The sequence below is a fragment of the Conger conger genome, chromosome 11 (assembly GCF_963514075.1).
Source record: "Conger conger chromosome 11, fConCon1.1, whole genome shotgun sequence".
Taxonomy (NCBI): domain Eukaryota; kingdom Metazoa; phylum Chordata; class Actinopteri; order Anguilliformes; family Congridae; genus Conger; species Conger conger.
This window is the reverse complement of record NC_083770.1, coordinates 4,689,209-4,705,700: the sequence shown is the minus strand read 5'-3', so window position 1 is coordinate 4,705,700 and position 16,492 is coordinate 4,689,209. Positions and strand designations below refer to the sequence as shown.

General features: G+C 40.5%; 1 protein-coding gene across 1 annotated transcript in view; it reads right to left on the bottom strand.

Annotated features, from left to right (window-relative positions):
• Nucleotides 1-16,492, bottom strand: part of LOC133140968 (ciliary neurotrophic factor receptor subunit alpha-like) — a 229,986-nt gene that overhangs the window by 149,702 nt on the left and 63,792 nt on the right. Inside the window, exon 2 of the mRNA XM_061261302.1 lies at nt 13,777-13,852. Coding sequence (XP_061117286.1) covers nt 13,777-13,852 — 76 coding nt within the window. The remainder of the gene's footprint in view (nt 1-13,776; nt 13,853-16,492) is intronic.

The following is a 16,492-nucleotide window of genomic DNA, read 5'->3' as shown; positions in this document are numbered from 1 at the left end:
TGGAAAATCCAATGTAGACTGAGAAGGAAAATTTCACAAAATAATTTGATTTTACTTTGCTGACACAACAAGCAAAGGAACAAGATTCCTGTCAGTAACACAATAAATTGATTTGTATTACAATTACAACTTATCTAATTTGGCATTGAGCACAATTCATACCAATACTGTCCACACTGGAGCTATTGAAATGTCATTTTCCATTTTCATCTTGGTTACATTTTCTCCAAATATATAAGATTATTCGATGCATTTCATTTTCAATTATGCATTTCTAAATTTTTAAAAAAGAACATACCCTAAACATGAAATCATTTCAGATATAGACATACAGATCAATATCTGATCGATTCATGAAAGCAATATTATTCAATGCACACTGATCTCCTGACATAATATTCAGGGAAAAAGCACAAACGTAATTTTATCACATTAGGCACAACTAAAAAGCTTTTCATATCTGCCATTGAAATCAGCCTACTGCATGTTGATAACTTCAGTGCACAAGGAATGAAAATTTGATTTAGTATTGCAGGGCAGTGTTTCCCGCAGTTGAACAAAAGGCCGGCTGAACAAAAAACGTCCCGCCTTAACTAACCTTAGATTACAGTTTTTTACAATCGTTTTCACACTTGTTTCAATACCATGTCCACTTTTTCAAAACTCTTCACACAGTGTGCTTTTGAAACACACACCTGAGCACATCAGATTTCACCCAAAAGTGACTCTTGCTGCCATAATTATAGCACATGCTTTCTCCCATAAGACTACTTTGTCACTCAATGTTCAATAAACTAGAAAACACAAACAACTTGGAGCATTGCTAAATACATACATTATGTGTTTCCCTTTCCTCTATTTTTGCATCCACAAATATTTCAAGCCAAGTAGCTAAAGAAACTTTTGATCTGTTGGTTTGCCTCTCACAATAGATGTCATGATTGATTGTGGTAAATTTACAGTAAACTGTAAATTAATGAATGTTTTACTATATTGGAAACCCAGAATAACAATTTTTACTGTGTAATGTAAAACAATATGTGATAAAGAAACAAATCACAAAAGCAACAGTATTCTTCAGAGGGTTGACAGTATTTTGACGTTTGTTCTCACAATGCAATATACTGTAATTCAGAAAAGAAAAATACAATACAATCAATTACTCAAAATACATTACAATCAATAACAAATACATACCAAAAAGCTATATTTTCACTATATACAGTAATTTGCACATATATTATCTGCCTATCAGTATCAGAAGTCTACTGTTGACCTGGCCCATCCATCCTGTCCTCTGCATTTGGCCATAGATTTTCATCAACATCACTCCGAATGTTATCTCTTGCTATACACTGAGGAAAACATCTCTTTGCATGCCTTATCCAGCCCTGGATGTGTTCCACTGTTATGTCCATACACCCAGCAGCCATTGCATCTAGAAGTGACATCTGTTCATGTGGGTGGTGGTCCTAAACCTTCACATATACCTTCATAAAATTCTTATTGGTATCTGAGTTCCTTGACACCCTCAGAGTTCCTGTCAAAGGGGACAGTGTACAACTGTTTCATTCTGATCTGATGTTTCTGTAGCACTCTTGAAGTGGTTGTAGTGTCTAAATGTAGTGTAGAAAAACGTTGTTGTCTGCGATTATGTTGTTGCATATTTCTCTTAGCCTGATGCTGTTGTTGACAATGACCATCCCAACTATTGTATCCCCCTGTTGAGGTGTAAACATTCTTCCCCTTCCCCCTGTGTGACTGTGAGGTAACCGCTGGGTCCTGTAGTGAGTCAAAGACAAATGTGCACTGATACATCTGCTTTTTCTGGAGACTTCTGGAGAAATCACAGTACTGCTGTAATATACACATCAATTGAACTCCTTCAGTCAGAATGCTGTAAATACTGTATAGTACCTGTTGGTTTGCCTGAAAATCCTCACTATTGAAGCCACTGTGGATCTAGGCAAGTTTGGTTGAACCCTCAACCTGCTTCCCTCAGGGACAGACCATGATTTACCACATGATCAATGACTGTGGCTCTGATTTCCTCAGACACAACTGTCCTTGCTCTTCTGCGACGTCTTCTTCCTCTGCCTCTGGCTGCATCCATTTTCCCCACCAAGGCTAAAATGCAAATGCCAATCCAAAGGTGGCCCCTTTTGTATATGTGGTAACGGGGCACAAACAACAAACACCTGGGTAGGTTGTTCACTGAAATAACAGCCAGGTGTTTCAACAGTACATATACAGCAGTAATAGTGGAAAAATCTCTTCAGTGACAACTACATCTATATTTACCCTATATACATGCACATTTCAATGCAAGTATGATCACTTTTGTATAGATGGTAACAAGGCTGCAAACAAAAAAAATGAATAAACTGAATAAACTTTCTGCTCAAATCAGAATGATCTGTCTTACGTATTTCAAGCATATAGTTTCATTTTTCTGCCAAAATGCAGCATATTTCCTTCCACAATGATCAGAAATTTATTGGGTTTTGAACTGAAAGTTAACTGTTTTGAACAGAGTATCTAAATGTCTGCAAAATTTGCTGTATTTGTACAAACTTTTGTTGGTAGTGAACACTGACTGAGAGAGGTATTCATGAATTTTCGAAGAAGTGGTGATTGAATGCCTTTAGTTTGAAAGCAATGCAAAACTATCCACGGTTTAGTTCACATAGTCTAATGATGTGGTGAATGTGTTAAGTGTTTTGAAAAAGTGGACATGGTATTGAGACAAGTGTGAAAACGATAGTAAAAAAACTGTAAAAAAAAAAAAAAATAGATTCAGAATAGAGAATAGTGTCACAAGGTCATGTTGAGCAAGGGAATCTGCTCGTTCAAAATAATGCGCAGTTTGTCATTCAATCATCATCAAATGGGACCAACTTTGAGGTGAGAGTGAATTATTAATCTTACAGTTTTTTATAATCGTTTTCACACTTGTCTCAATACCATGTCCACTTTTTCAAAACACTTAACACATTCACCATATCAATAGACTATGTGAACTAAACTGTGGATATTTTTGCATTGCTTTCATACTAAAGGCATTCAATCACCACTTCTTCCAAAATTCATGAATACCTCTCTCAGGTTTGTACAAATACAGAAAATGTTGCGGACATTTAGATACTCTGTTCAAAACAGTTTACTTTCAGTTCAAAACCCAATAAAATTCTAATCATTGTGGAAGGAAATTTGCTGCATTTTGGCAGAAAAATGAAACTATATGCTTGAAATACTTAAGACAGATCATTCTGATTTGAGCAGAAAGTTTATTCAGTTTATTAATTTTATTTTTTGTTTGCAGCCTTGTTACCATCTATACAAAAGTGATCATACTTGCATTGAAATGTGCATGTATATAGGGTAAATATAGATGTAGTTGTCACTGAAGAGATTTTTCCACTATTACTGCTGTATATGTATTGTTGAAACACCTGGCTGTCATTTCAGTGAACAACCTACCCAGGTGCTTGTTGTTTGTGCCCCGTTACCACATATACAAAGGGGCCACCTTTTTCAATAATGATTGGCATTTGCATTCTTTAGCCTTGGTGGGGAAAATGGATGCAGACAGAGGCAGAGGAAGAAGACGTCGCAGAAGAGCAAGAACAGTTGTGTCCGAGGAAATCAGAGCCACAGTCATTGATCATGTGGTAAATCATGGTCTGTCCCTGAGGGAAGCAGGTTGAGGGTTCAACCAAACTTACCTAGATCCACAGTGGCTTCAATAGTGAGGATTTTCAGGCAAACCAACAGGTACTATACAGTATTTACAGCATTCTGACTGAAGTAGTTCAATTGATGTGTATATTACAGCAGTACTGTGATTTATCCAGAAGTCTCCAGAAAAAGCAGATGTATCAGTGCACATTTGTCTTTGACTCACTACAGGACCCAGCGGTTACCTCACAGTCACACAGGGGGAAGGGGAAGAATGTTTACACCTCAACAGGAGGATACAATAGTTGGGATGGTCATTGTCAACAACAGCATCAGGCTAAGAGAAATATGCAACAACATGATCGCAGACAACAACGTATTTCCAAACATTGACAGTGTAAGAACTACAACCATTTCAAGAGTGCTACAGAAACATCAGATCAGAATGAAACAGTTGTACACTGTCCCCTTTGACAGGAACTCTGAGGGTGTCAAGGAACTCAGATACCAATATGAAGTTTATGAAGGTATATGTGAAGGTTTAGGACCACCACCCACATGAACACTTCTAGATGCAATGGCTGCTGGGTGTATGGACATAACAGTGGAACACATCCAGGGCTGGATAAGGCATGCAAAGAGATGTTTTCCTCAGTGTATAGCAAGAGATAACATTCGGAGTGATGTTGATGAAAATCTATGGCCAAATGCAGAGGACAGGATGGATGGGCCAGGTCAACAGTAGACTTCTGATACTGATAGGCAGACAATATATGTGCGAATTACTGTATATAGTGAAAATATAGCTTTTTGGTATGTATTTGTTATTGATTATAATGTATTTTGAGTAATTGATTGTATTGTCTTTTTCTTTTCTGAATTACAATATATTGCATTGTGAGAACAAACGTCAAAATACTGTAAACCCTCTGTTGCTTTTGTGATTTGTTTCTTTATCATATATTGTTTTACATTACACAGTGAAAATAGTTATTCTGGGTTTCCAATATAGTAAAACATTCACTCATTTACAGTTTACTGTAAATTTACCACAATCAGTCATGACATCTATTGTGAGAGGCAAACCAACAGATCAAAAGTTTCTTTAGCTACTTGGTTTCAAATATTTGTGGATGCAAAAATAGAGGAAAGGGAAACACATAATGTATGTATTTAGCAATGCTCCAAGTTGTTTGTGTTTTCTAGTTTATTGAACATTGAGTGACAAAGTAGTCTTATGGGAGAAAGCATGTGCTATAGTTATGGCAGCAAGAGTCACTTTTTGGTGAAATATTAAGTGTTTTGGTGGTTGAAGTGCATTTTGCACCAAATGTTAACTGATGTTCTCAGGTGTGTGTTTCAAAAGCACACTGTGTGAAGAGTTTTGAAAAAGTGGACATGGTATTGAGACAAGTGTGAAAACAATTGTAAAAAACTGTAACTCCATACAATACCATCATAACCAGTCTAATATTCTGCTAGTTAGTAAGATAGCAGATTTTTTCTGCACGTCTGTGTCTCGACATTTAGAAGTTGACTAGTAGCTAGTTATAGTAGGCAAATTCAACTTTTCAAATTAGTAAATATCTCTCACATTGTAAGGAGAGATAGCAGATAAAAAATCAGCCCAAAATATTAGGCTTGTACCTGCCACAAACAAACAGACAGAGCCATCCATCTTTCTCACCCCTTCCACAGCTTCCTCCAGCCCCACTTGATATCGCGCAAACCTCTAAACACTGAGTGACTGGGTAGAATCCGGAGTGGTATATGTACAAAAAACACTCTCGCTGGCTTTGCAAAACGGAACGTGCTGAGGTGAAGCTTATTTATTTTGACATAATATGATCGTTAATGAAAATGAATTGGGTACATTATAAATCATCCACAAAGACCCATTCAAATAATTATTTGTGTATTTATTTATCTATATATTTTTTTTACTTAAAAAAACAACAACTATTACAACGTGAATTGCTGCTATTTTATATGTCATTTTTGTAATATACCATATAGACTATTTAAAATTGTATGTGCTATACCTAGGGATGTTTTACAGAATATGCAGGATGCACAAGCAGAGGGTTAAAAGGCCCATCTCAAATATATGGCCCCTCTCGTAGGCCATTCATAGAGGTCCCCTGTACAAACTACAGGTGTGATGCATTGGACTCGCACATGAGTTAAACCAATCATGCCACTGTTCTGTCTAAAAACAGTCATGCAGCAGTCAAGTCAATTTTGTATTTCTTAATTTATTTTGTGTGCATGTTTATGTTCTGTATAAAAATAGATACATTACTTGTGCAAGTAAAAACACCGTTTTGTTTGCATGCCTACCTAACCCCCCCCCCCAGCCCAGCTAGCCACTAGCCACCACCTTCTGAAGAAACACTGCAGTGGTTTTACTGCTATATATTGGCTGTCTCAGGGATGTATGATATGGCATGGATTCAATTACCATTTGTCCTTAACCTCTTAAGTATCACCCCTTTTCTTGACACAAGCAAGAAAACGACATACCCAAACTAAAATGGTTACTATTCTTGAACCCTTTTCACTACAAGTATAATCATGATCTCTTCTGAAAGGTAACCTTTTGGGCTCTGTTTACCAAGAGTTAATATACCACCACTACTACATATTGTCAATGCTTCTTTAGCATCTGGACACATTCCACAGACTTTTAAACTTGGAGTCATCAAACCACTTCTTAAGAAGCCAAACTTAGATGCGAATGATTTGTCCAACTACAGGCCCATTTCGAACCTCCCATTCCTGTTTAAAGTACTAGAAAAGGTCATATCAAAACAACTTTGTTCATTTCTGCACCACAATCATATATTGGAAGTTTTTCAATCTGGGTTTAGACCCTTCCACAGCAGTGAAACAGCCCTGGTCAAAGTACTCAATGACCTACTCTGACAGCGGCTGCATCTCTGTACTTGTGCTTCTAGATTTAAGTGCAGCATTCGACACAGTTGATCACCTGATCCTGTTGGATAGACTTGAAAATCTAGTAGGCCTCCGTGGACAGGTTCTCTCTTGGTTTAGATCATACCTATCAGACCGATATCAATTTGTGCACTTTAACAATGACTCCTCTTATCAATCCAGGGTTAGATACGGAGTACCACCAGGATCTGTGCTTGGGCCCTTGCTTTTCTCTCTATGTATGCTTCCCCTGGGACCAGTTATTCGCAAACATGGCATTAACTTCCACTGCTATGCTGATGACACACAGTTGTGTCTATCAGTCAAACCTGAGGAAGTTGTCCAGCTGTCAAAAATGGAAGCTTGTCTTAAAGACATAAAGAAATGGATGAATCTTAACTCTCTTTTGCTAAACTCAGATAAGACTGAGATAATGGTAGTGGGGCCCAAGTCCTTGGGCCGAAAACATTGATGGAATTTGCATCATCTCAAGTGCTGTCATGAAAGACCTTGGAGTTACTTGCGAGATCGTGCGTTTGATGCACATATTAAAAACATCTCTCGGGTTGCTTTTTATCACTTAAGGAATATCTCCAAAATTTGGAAGATACTGTCCCTAAATAATGCAGAAAAGCTAGTGCATGCTTTTCTTACTTCAAGATTAGATTACTGCAATGCTCTTTTTTTAATCTGGATGTGCAAATTCCTCTCTGAAAGGGCTCCAGCTAATTTAAAATGCAGCAGCTCGTAGTCTTACTAGAACAAGGAGATTTGAGCACATCAGCCTAGTGTTAGCTTCACTTCACTGGCTGCCTGTTAAATTCCAAATAGATTACAAAATACTACTTCTGACTTTTAAAGCCTTACATGGGCTTGCCCCTCTGTACTTTTTAGGATGATTTACTTCATCCTTATACTCCCTCACGAATACTCCGTTCGCAGGGTGCAGGCCTCCTTGTTATTCCTGGAATAACTAAAAGTACAATAGGTGGCAGAGCCTTTTCCTATCGTACTCCTTTCCTGTGGAACAAATTGCCTGCTCATGTTCACCTTATTTAAAGCTAGGCTAAAAACGTATCTCTTTAGTCTGCCCTATAGTTGAGGGGCAGGAGTGGGTGGCTGGCATAAACTATAGAGTCTCTGGTGGACTTGGCGGTCAGTGCTGTCAGTGGATCATTGTTGGTAGTGCTGTGTTAAGTACAACCAGTCATGGTCTGGTGGTGACCGTCTCAAGCCTGCCCTCATGGATGTGTTGGCCACTACCTACTTAGCTACGCTGCCATAGCATTATTCTGCTGGGGTTCTCCTTATCGCACACAGGTACCTCTCCCTCCGGCTGTGAATGACCAATTACCATCTGGACCCCCTAACAATGTTACTTTCCTCTTCTCCTCGCTCTGGGCACCTGCCCGGAGCGCTAGCCCAAATTTCCTGCGCACCCCCTCCTGGCCTGGAGCTCCAGCCCAAGACCAGCCGCACAACTCCCTCCTGCCACAGCTGTAGCACCAAGCCTGTCCCCTTGCCTGACAGTGCCACCCATTGGTGTTCCTGCCATCTGTGCTTCAAGTTATTGGACATTCATGAACTCTTATTTAATCTGGTTTTCTGTTTAAAACCATTGTTTTTACAAACCGGTGTTAACCAGCAGCAGATGGGTTCCCCTACTGAGTCAGGTTCTGCTCAAGGTTTCTACCTGTTCCAAGGGAGTTTTTCCTTGCCACTGTTGCCCTAGGAGTACTCTTGGGGCCCGGTTTCTAATACTGTAAAGCTGCTTTGCAACAAAGGCCCTTTGTAAAAAGCGCTAAACAAATAAAATTGAATTGGACTGAATACCTACTCTAAATATAACTAATATTTCAAAAACAAAGTTACAAAAGCTCAAACACAATGAAAGTGGAAGCTTTTGTCTTACTGAAAATATTTTCTGTTTTTGAGTGAATACAGGTTATTGTGGCTGGTGCGCTTAGAAATACTAGCCACAGTCACAACACTGGACAAATCCCCTTTCAAATTTGATGACAATATCTTCTTATAAGCTATATCTGGGCAATTTGACATTTGGGGACTTGGAAAATAAATAAAAAAGCACACATGGAAAATAAATGATATTATGGGTCTCATGAGGTGTACTCCATTTTGGAAAAAGAAAAATAATACTGAGTAGCATGGAGGCTGTTGTACCATCTAAATGGTCGGCATTTATATAGCACCTTTATCCAAAGGGCTGTACAATTGATGCTTCTCATTCACCCATTCATACACACACTCACACATTGACGGCGATTGGCTGCCATGCAAGGCACCAACCAGCTGGTCAGGAACATTTGGGGGTTAGGTGTCTTGCTCAGGAACACTTCGACACAGCCCGGGCGGGGGATCGAACCGGCAACCCTCCGACTGCCAGACGACAGCTCCTACTGCCTGAGCCATATCGCCCATCTCCATCTATTCAACAAACCTTTCTACTTCATGATTACTCACTACAATAGCTTCTGAACATGTCAGACTTCTGCAAAGAATGTAGCCTATTGCAAAAAAAAATTAAACAATTAATAAAATTATCCTGCGAAAGCAGTATTGTCACAGAAAGACCATGACTAAATATTACACTGATTTCATCCAAATGCCTACAACTTAAGATAGCTAGCTAATGGTTTTGTGTGTGGCCTAAGGGAAACAGAAAATGACAGGATGTAGCAGTCCTGCTGAAATACCTGATGTAGGTCTTGAAAATTGTTGAACTAACGTTAGTCGAAACTTCATAATTCAAGGTCTATAAACGCTCCTACATTCCATAACCATGATTCAAATGTCTGTTTCCCGCTGGTGAGTATTTTGGTCCTGTATTTACTTCCGGAAAACCGACTTTTCGGCTCATGATGAAAAAATGTTACTATGGAAAAAAAACCAAAAATCTCCCGCTGCCTGGCAGATCTCCTGAGGCAGAAGCACTAAATGAAACGAGAAACCACTGTACCTTGGAGTCATAGATATTATAGATACATACATATTATATATAGGGAATATTGACCGTGCATTGCCCCTGTAGTGAACTCCTAGCTCAGTGATCGAGTTGGGTCTGCATTGTATAAACCTATTGCTTTTCTATATGATTAAGGCCTTATCTACCTCTAAGAAATGACAGTGCTGTTGCTTGCGAAACCCGTTGCCTGGCACATGGATGGTGATTTTGCTAATCCACTGACCTGCCCTCCCAGCCCCAAAAACACAAAAACATCTCACCTGTTTCCCCCCCAAGCCGCAAATCCTAGCTACACCCCCGGATGGTAAACTTGCTGAACTGACCAATTGCTGATGTGCATGGTATTAAGTGCATGAAAGGACACTGCCAGTATCAGTGTGTGTGTGTGTGTGGTCATTAGCAGGTGGAGGGGGTAGAGTAATGACAGATCTGCCTTTCTTCCATACAAGGCTTTGCTTCACGATACCGAAGCACAACGCGCTGCTTCATCATACTACTATTTATTTCCAGTTTTGTTATCTGCTTTGATATCAGTGTCACCCTGTTAATTGTTGACTACGGCCTGGAAGTAATCAGCTTTTTCCTTAACTGTGACTCTCAGTTACCTTTTTCAAACAAACCCTTGAAACGAATTGAGTCAAAGGCCAAGAACAAGTGTTGACTGAATCCAGGCATATGTCAATTACACGCTCAATTTATTTGGATCAATTACCTTCGTCAGCGTTGGTCCCTCCACAGAAAGCCAGGCCACATTTTAAACTGAGGAGCGGGACACGTGGCTGTAAAGTAACTTGATTTGAAATGACATGTAAGCTCTGTGGTTGCCAGTAGCTCAGGAGGAGAGCCGCAAGGCCCTGTGTCTGCTGAACGCACATTCAGCCAAAACATTCAATCTATTAAAGGACTCCTCTCCAGAGGTATTCTGTGTCAGGGCTATGGCACGTTTTATCAAGGAAAATAAAAATTCTCATCTCATCTCCAACATCCCCTTCATTTCCGCACACTCCATATTTGTATGACAGTGTCTGTTTTTGATAAATGCTTGTTTCAGATTAACATCTGTAAGCATGCATGAAAGTAGGGAAATATATTTCCCTTGACAAGAGAGGTATAGGAGACCAAGAAAAACATGGTATCCGTGCCAGATAATCCTTTCATTACTACATTATTTTTATTTATTTTATTATTTATTCTCTCTGCTTATACTCCAGTGCAAGATGCTCTCTAAATTATGGTATGAAGGGAAAGAGGTGCAGTTGTTCACACACACACACACTCACGTACACACACACACACACACACACACACACTCACGTACACACACACATACACTCATGTACACACACACTCACGTACACACACATACACTCATATGCACACACACATACACATACATACACACTCATGTACACACATACACACACACACACCCTCATGTACACACACACTCATGTACACACATACACACACACACACACTCATGTACACACATACACACACACACACACACTCATGTACACACATACACACACGTACACACTCACATACACACACACACACACACTCACGTACACACACACACTCATTTACACACACACACACTCATGTACACACACATACACACACCATGTACACACACACATATACACACTCACGTACACACACACACTCATGTGCACACACACACACAAACACACACTCATGTACACACACACACACGTGTTTATGTGCATTTTTAAAGTGTATTTCTCATTACTTTTGCAAGTGACAGAAAAAAAAGAAAAAAAAGGAAGAATGCCAATGCTCAGGTGATGGCTGTGTGATGGCAGCAGGTAAATGTGATGAATGCAGCTGTCATCTAAAGGACATTGCATTCTGGAATTGCAATTGGTTTGGAAACAGTTAGGAACAATCTAGTTTTTTGATGGGTTTCACACCCGCCTCAAAGATGAAGCAAAAGTACAACACAGATGTCCAATCATTTCCGCAGAAGACTGCGTTCGTTTTGAACAGGATTTGCACTACAAACAGCCTGTCCCTTTCTCTTACAACTGATTTTGCTAAAAATATTTAATTTCCTCTTTACAGTGTTATGTTTTGGCTGGTACCTGAACAGTACAAACTAAAATTGACAATTTGTCCATCTCATTACTTACATCCAGTTTTTTTAAGTTGCATTAGGTAATTCAGCAACCAATTAAATTAAATGCCACTTGTATTGTGCTTTTTTGGATAAACGTTTAGAAACATGCTTCAATGGGAAACATAAAATAGGAAAATTGAAAAGGACTGGGCCTTTTCAACAGAAATTGTGGTGAATACTCCAATCTGCTCTCCGAATAATTAGCATGTGAGGTGAGAATCGTGTATCTATTGTCTTCTGGAAACCATACAATACTTCAGTAATAATCATTAAGCAGCAAAATTATTTTTAGTTATTGTTTGTTTTGAGGACTTCAAAACAAAAATCTTCATACACTCCTGCAACTGTCCATTTTTGTATCAAACCTTGGGCAGTATAAAAATAAGATTATCCTGAACAAAAAACAACTGGCCACAAAGTCACTGCCAAACAAACTCCTTTATCTAGAGACTGAACTGGTGCTAAAGCATCAATACAAAATAAATGCTGCTATGGACTGTAGACTTAACCATCTACAGATCTGTAGCACCTAACTGTTCCACATGTAGCCATATCTCAAATAATGCCATAATGCAGTACAATAACACCATTCCAGTACAACCCCAGATTGAATGCATTAGAAACACTGATATATGTAAACCGTATGTTCCCAGAGCAAATAAACTAATGAGATGCAATTAACTTTGTGGTAGGTATATGTTTAGTATAAAAATGTCTATGTTTAAACATATTGGATTGGAAGACATCTGGTGCAGATTCAAGACAATGGGGAATGTAAGATGTCCGTCCTTGTAGCAGGTGCCACTGTTATTTTTACCATTGCTCAAGAGAAAATGTTTGCATTTTGCTCTATTTACTGTGTGATTCAACAATGCCTCATGAGCTCATTTAGCCCTAATTATACCGAATACATGCACCCTCAAGGGCATTAGTATGTCGTTTAAGATTTGCACTGTAAAAGATTTCTCTCACTTCCAGCTGGCGAACATCTTTAATTGGTGGCGTTCCTCTGAAAATGTTTTCAATATCACCATGCCCAGACCTGCGGCCACTCTGTTTGCGTGGCGTTTGGAAAGGCCCTCTTCCGTCAGCTCGTCTCCTGATTAACGAGAGTTGTGATGAATGGAATAATTGCTGGGAAGTGGCAGATCGGGAGCGTTACTGGAAGTAATAAGTTGTGACACACATCATCGAGTGATGTCAGCGGCGACAGTAAATCGTACGGTGAGATAATCAGACCTGGGGATGAATGCCAAACGCACGTGTCGCAGGAAGCACGGCTGTGGTCGCCTAGGAACAGATCATACCCACCAAGCAGAGAAATCAAACCTTGTGCCAGTCAATATATCAATTTCTGCTTCAGGTAAAACATTTTCACCATAATCCTGCTTTTCTGGTTCTCATAAATATACTCCACAGGGTACGATTCCAGACAGGGTAGGTTAGTGTGGGGTTTTTCTCATTATAGGGAACATTTCTATAAGTATGCTCTGGTGGGTGTAGTACTTCCACAAAAGTAACTCCACAACATTTCTATACATTTCTATGTATATCTACTGCAGAAATCCGGGATGGTTTCAAACAATCAGTAGTTTCATATTTTCTGTTTATAAATCGCCAATGTTGGGCGAAAGAAAAGCATTGCCAATGACCGAAACCTGAGAGCCCCTTTCAAACTGACAGATAAAATGACGCTGTTATCACCCCTGTCTTTTCTTCAAACTCTTTGAGAAGCCAAACAAAGTGACTCTAACTTTCTGTCCCTCCCTTCACTGTCTAGGGTGATAATCACACTTTTTGTTCTGACATTTCATCTGACCGAGCAACTTTAAAAAAAATATACAATGCAAAAGTCAGTGTGTAACTCAACACTCCCACGATACCCATCGGTCGGGTGACAGGCCCGGTGATGGCATGCCATCTCTCCTGTCCTCACCAGGGCAGTGAAACTGTGGGCTTCGGAGCGGCCTGGAGGCATTAGTAAGCAGGCGAGCGGCGGATTGAATACGGATGGGAGGGGAAGCGCATCGGGGCTTACCTTGCTGGCGCTTGGCGAACACCACCACAGCGGCGGCCAGGACCACGCAGCAGACGGAGGGGACTATGTTTGCCATCTGGGGGAGAAAGGGAAAGCGGCGGTTAGCGTGGAGCAGGGGCCAGGGCGGGGAGCGTGCTCCTCAGTCCCGCTGCGTTACCGGCAGGCTTCTCCCCCCTCTCCCGCATGCCGTCTCCTCAGTCCCACGGCCGGCGTCAGGAGCTCACCGCTGGAGCGATAATCCCAGGGGACTGCCATCCCAGGGCGCTCCAGGCCTTAAAGGGACAGCGTAGCCCAAATACCAGCTTCCTCAGAAACACCCCACCGCCTGACCCCAACCCTCCCCATCTTGGGGTCTTGAGAACCAGGGAGAGTTTCATAAGTGTACGCACACAATGCAAGGCTCTGTGTAATGTTGGGTGACCCTTTGTTCTGGAAAATAGAGATGCAGAAATGTGTTCGCATGCCAAATGGGCTGCTTCTGGCTGTTATCAATGGAGCACTTTCCTATTGATGGAAGGCACATGTGCGTCTGTATTTCTCATGAGCATGAGGGAAATGCACATCTCTGAAATAAACAGACACAACCCATCATGAAGACCATTTTAACCCATTATGTACTAGGAGACCCACAGAAAGGCACAGGAATTTCAATGCATTTCAATGGCCATATGATCAAATACAATGCTAGCGTCACATCTGTCTGTTAAGGGAGATGTTCTCTGGCACCTTAACTATTTTCAGATGACAAGGTCTGGGATTTTCATGCACAACAGTCTCTAGATTTTGCAGAGAATGGTACGAAAAACAAAAAAACATCCAGTGAGCAGCAGTTCTGTGGGCAAAAACCTTGTTAATGAGAGAGGTCAGAGCTGACGGCAACGCAAATAACCACACATTACAACAGTGGTATGCAGAAGAGCATCTCTGAACACACTGCTGAACCCCGAAGTGGACACAGGAGCAGGAGACCATTAAGTCTGAAAATAAGTCTAATAAATATCTAATAAAGAGGTGAATGAGTGCACATTTTGCCTGAACATCAACACTTTTATTCTTTAGACTGTTCCAGAACTAAATGGTTATTCTTTCATCTTTTTCTGAATTAATTAAATGCAATTATTTTTAAATTGTGTATCTGCCCATCCACCAAGGAGTGTGCATTCACAGCGTTTTTATACGTAAGCCTTTTACCCTTCTATTTACAACCCATTAGGCCTACATTACATAATCCAAGATATGTACAGAGAGACATAAATGCACAATTTCACACAGTAATCATTATATTGTATCACGTTTCTAAGATGACTATAAAATGCATTTAACACAATAAAGAGGCAGAAGACAAAGGATCAAACGTAATGGTTGGAACCAGTTTCGATCGTTCCCAGCTAATTAATTATGCAAGGAATAGGCCGCAAAGAGCCGTGCTGCTGTATGAAATATGAAATATGGGGCACGGCTCTAAGGCGAAGCTGTGGATCAGGTACATGACTAAGGTACATGACTGGGGCAGCCTGTAGCGTAGTGGTTAAGGTACATGACTGGGGCAGCCTGTAGCGTAGTGGTTAAGGTACATGACTGGGGCAGCCTGTAGCGTAGTGGTTAAGGTACATGACTGGGGCAGCCTGTAGCGTAGTGGTTAAGGTACATGACTGGGGCAGCCTGTAGCGTAGTGGTTAAGGTACATGACTGGGGCAGCCTGTAGCGTAGTGGTTAAGGTACATGACTGGGGCAGCCTGTAGTGTAGTGGTTAAGGTACATGACTGGGGCAGCCTGTAGCGTAGTGGTTAAGGTACATGACTGGGGCAGCCTGTAGTGTAGTGGTTAAGGTACATGACTGGGACACGCAAGGTCGGTGGTTCGATCCCTGGTGTAGCCACAATAAGATCCACACAGCCGTTGGATTGCATTGCTCCAGGAGAGAACTGTCTCCTGCTTAGTCTAATCAACTGTAGGTCGCTCTGGATAAGAGCGTCTGCCAAATGCCACTAATGTAATGTAGTGTAGTGTAGTGTAGTGTAGTGTAGTGTAGTGTAATGTAATGTAATGTAGTGTAGTGTAATGTAATGTAATGTAATGTAGTGTAGTGTAATGTAATGTAATGTAATGTAATGTAGTGTAGTGTAGTGTAATGTAATGTAATGTAGTGTAATGTAATGTAATGTAATGTAATATAGTGTCGTGTAATGTAATGTAATGTAATGCAGTGTAATGTAATGCAACATGCTACTGCACAGCTTTCATTTTTATATAATATCTGTGTATCAATGTATGATGGGTGTTTACTTATTGTCATACACTTCGTGAGCACTTTATTAGGTACACCTGCACACCAGCTTGTTCATGCAAATATTTAATCGGCCAATCATGTGACGGCAGCTCAATGCATAAAAGCTTGCAGATGTGGTCAACAGGTTCGGCTGCCTTTCAGGCCAAAAGTCAGAATGGGGAAGAAATGTGACTTTGACCATGGAATGATTGTAGACAGGGTGGTTTGAGTATCTCAGAAACTGCTGATTTTCTTGGATTTTCACACACATCAGTCTCTAGGGTTGCAGAGAATGGCGTGAAAAACAGAAAACAACCAGTGAGCAGCAGTTCTGCGGGGAAAAGCATCTTGTTAATGAGAGAAGTCAGAGAAGAAGGGCCAGACTGGTCAAAGCTGACAGAAAGGTGACAGTGATGCAAATAAACACACACTACAACAGGGGTATGC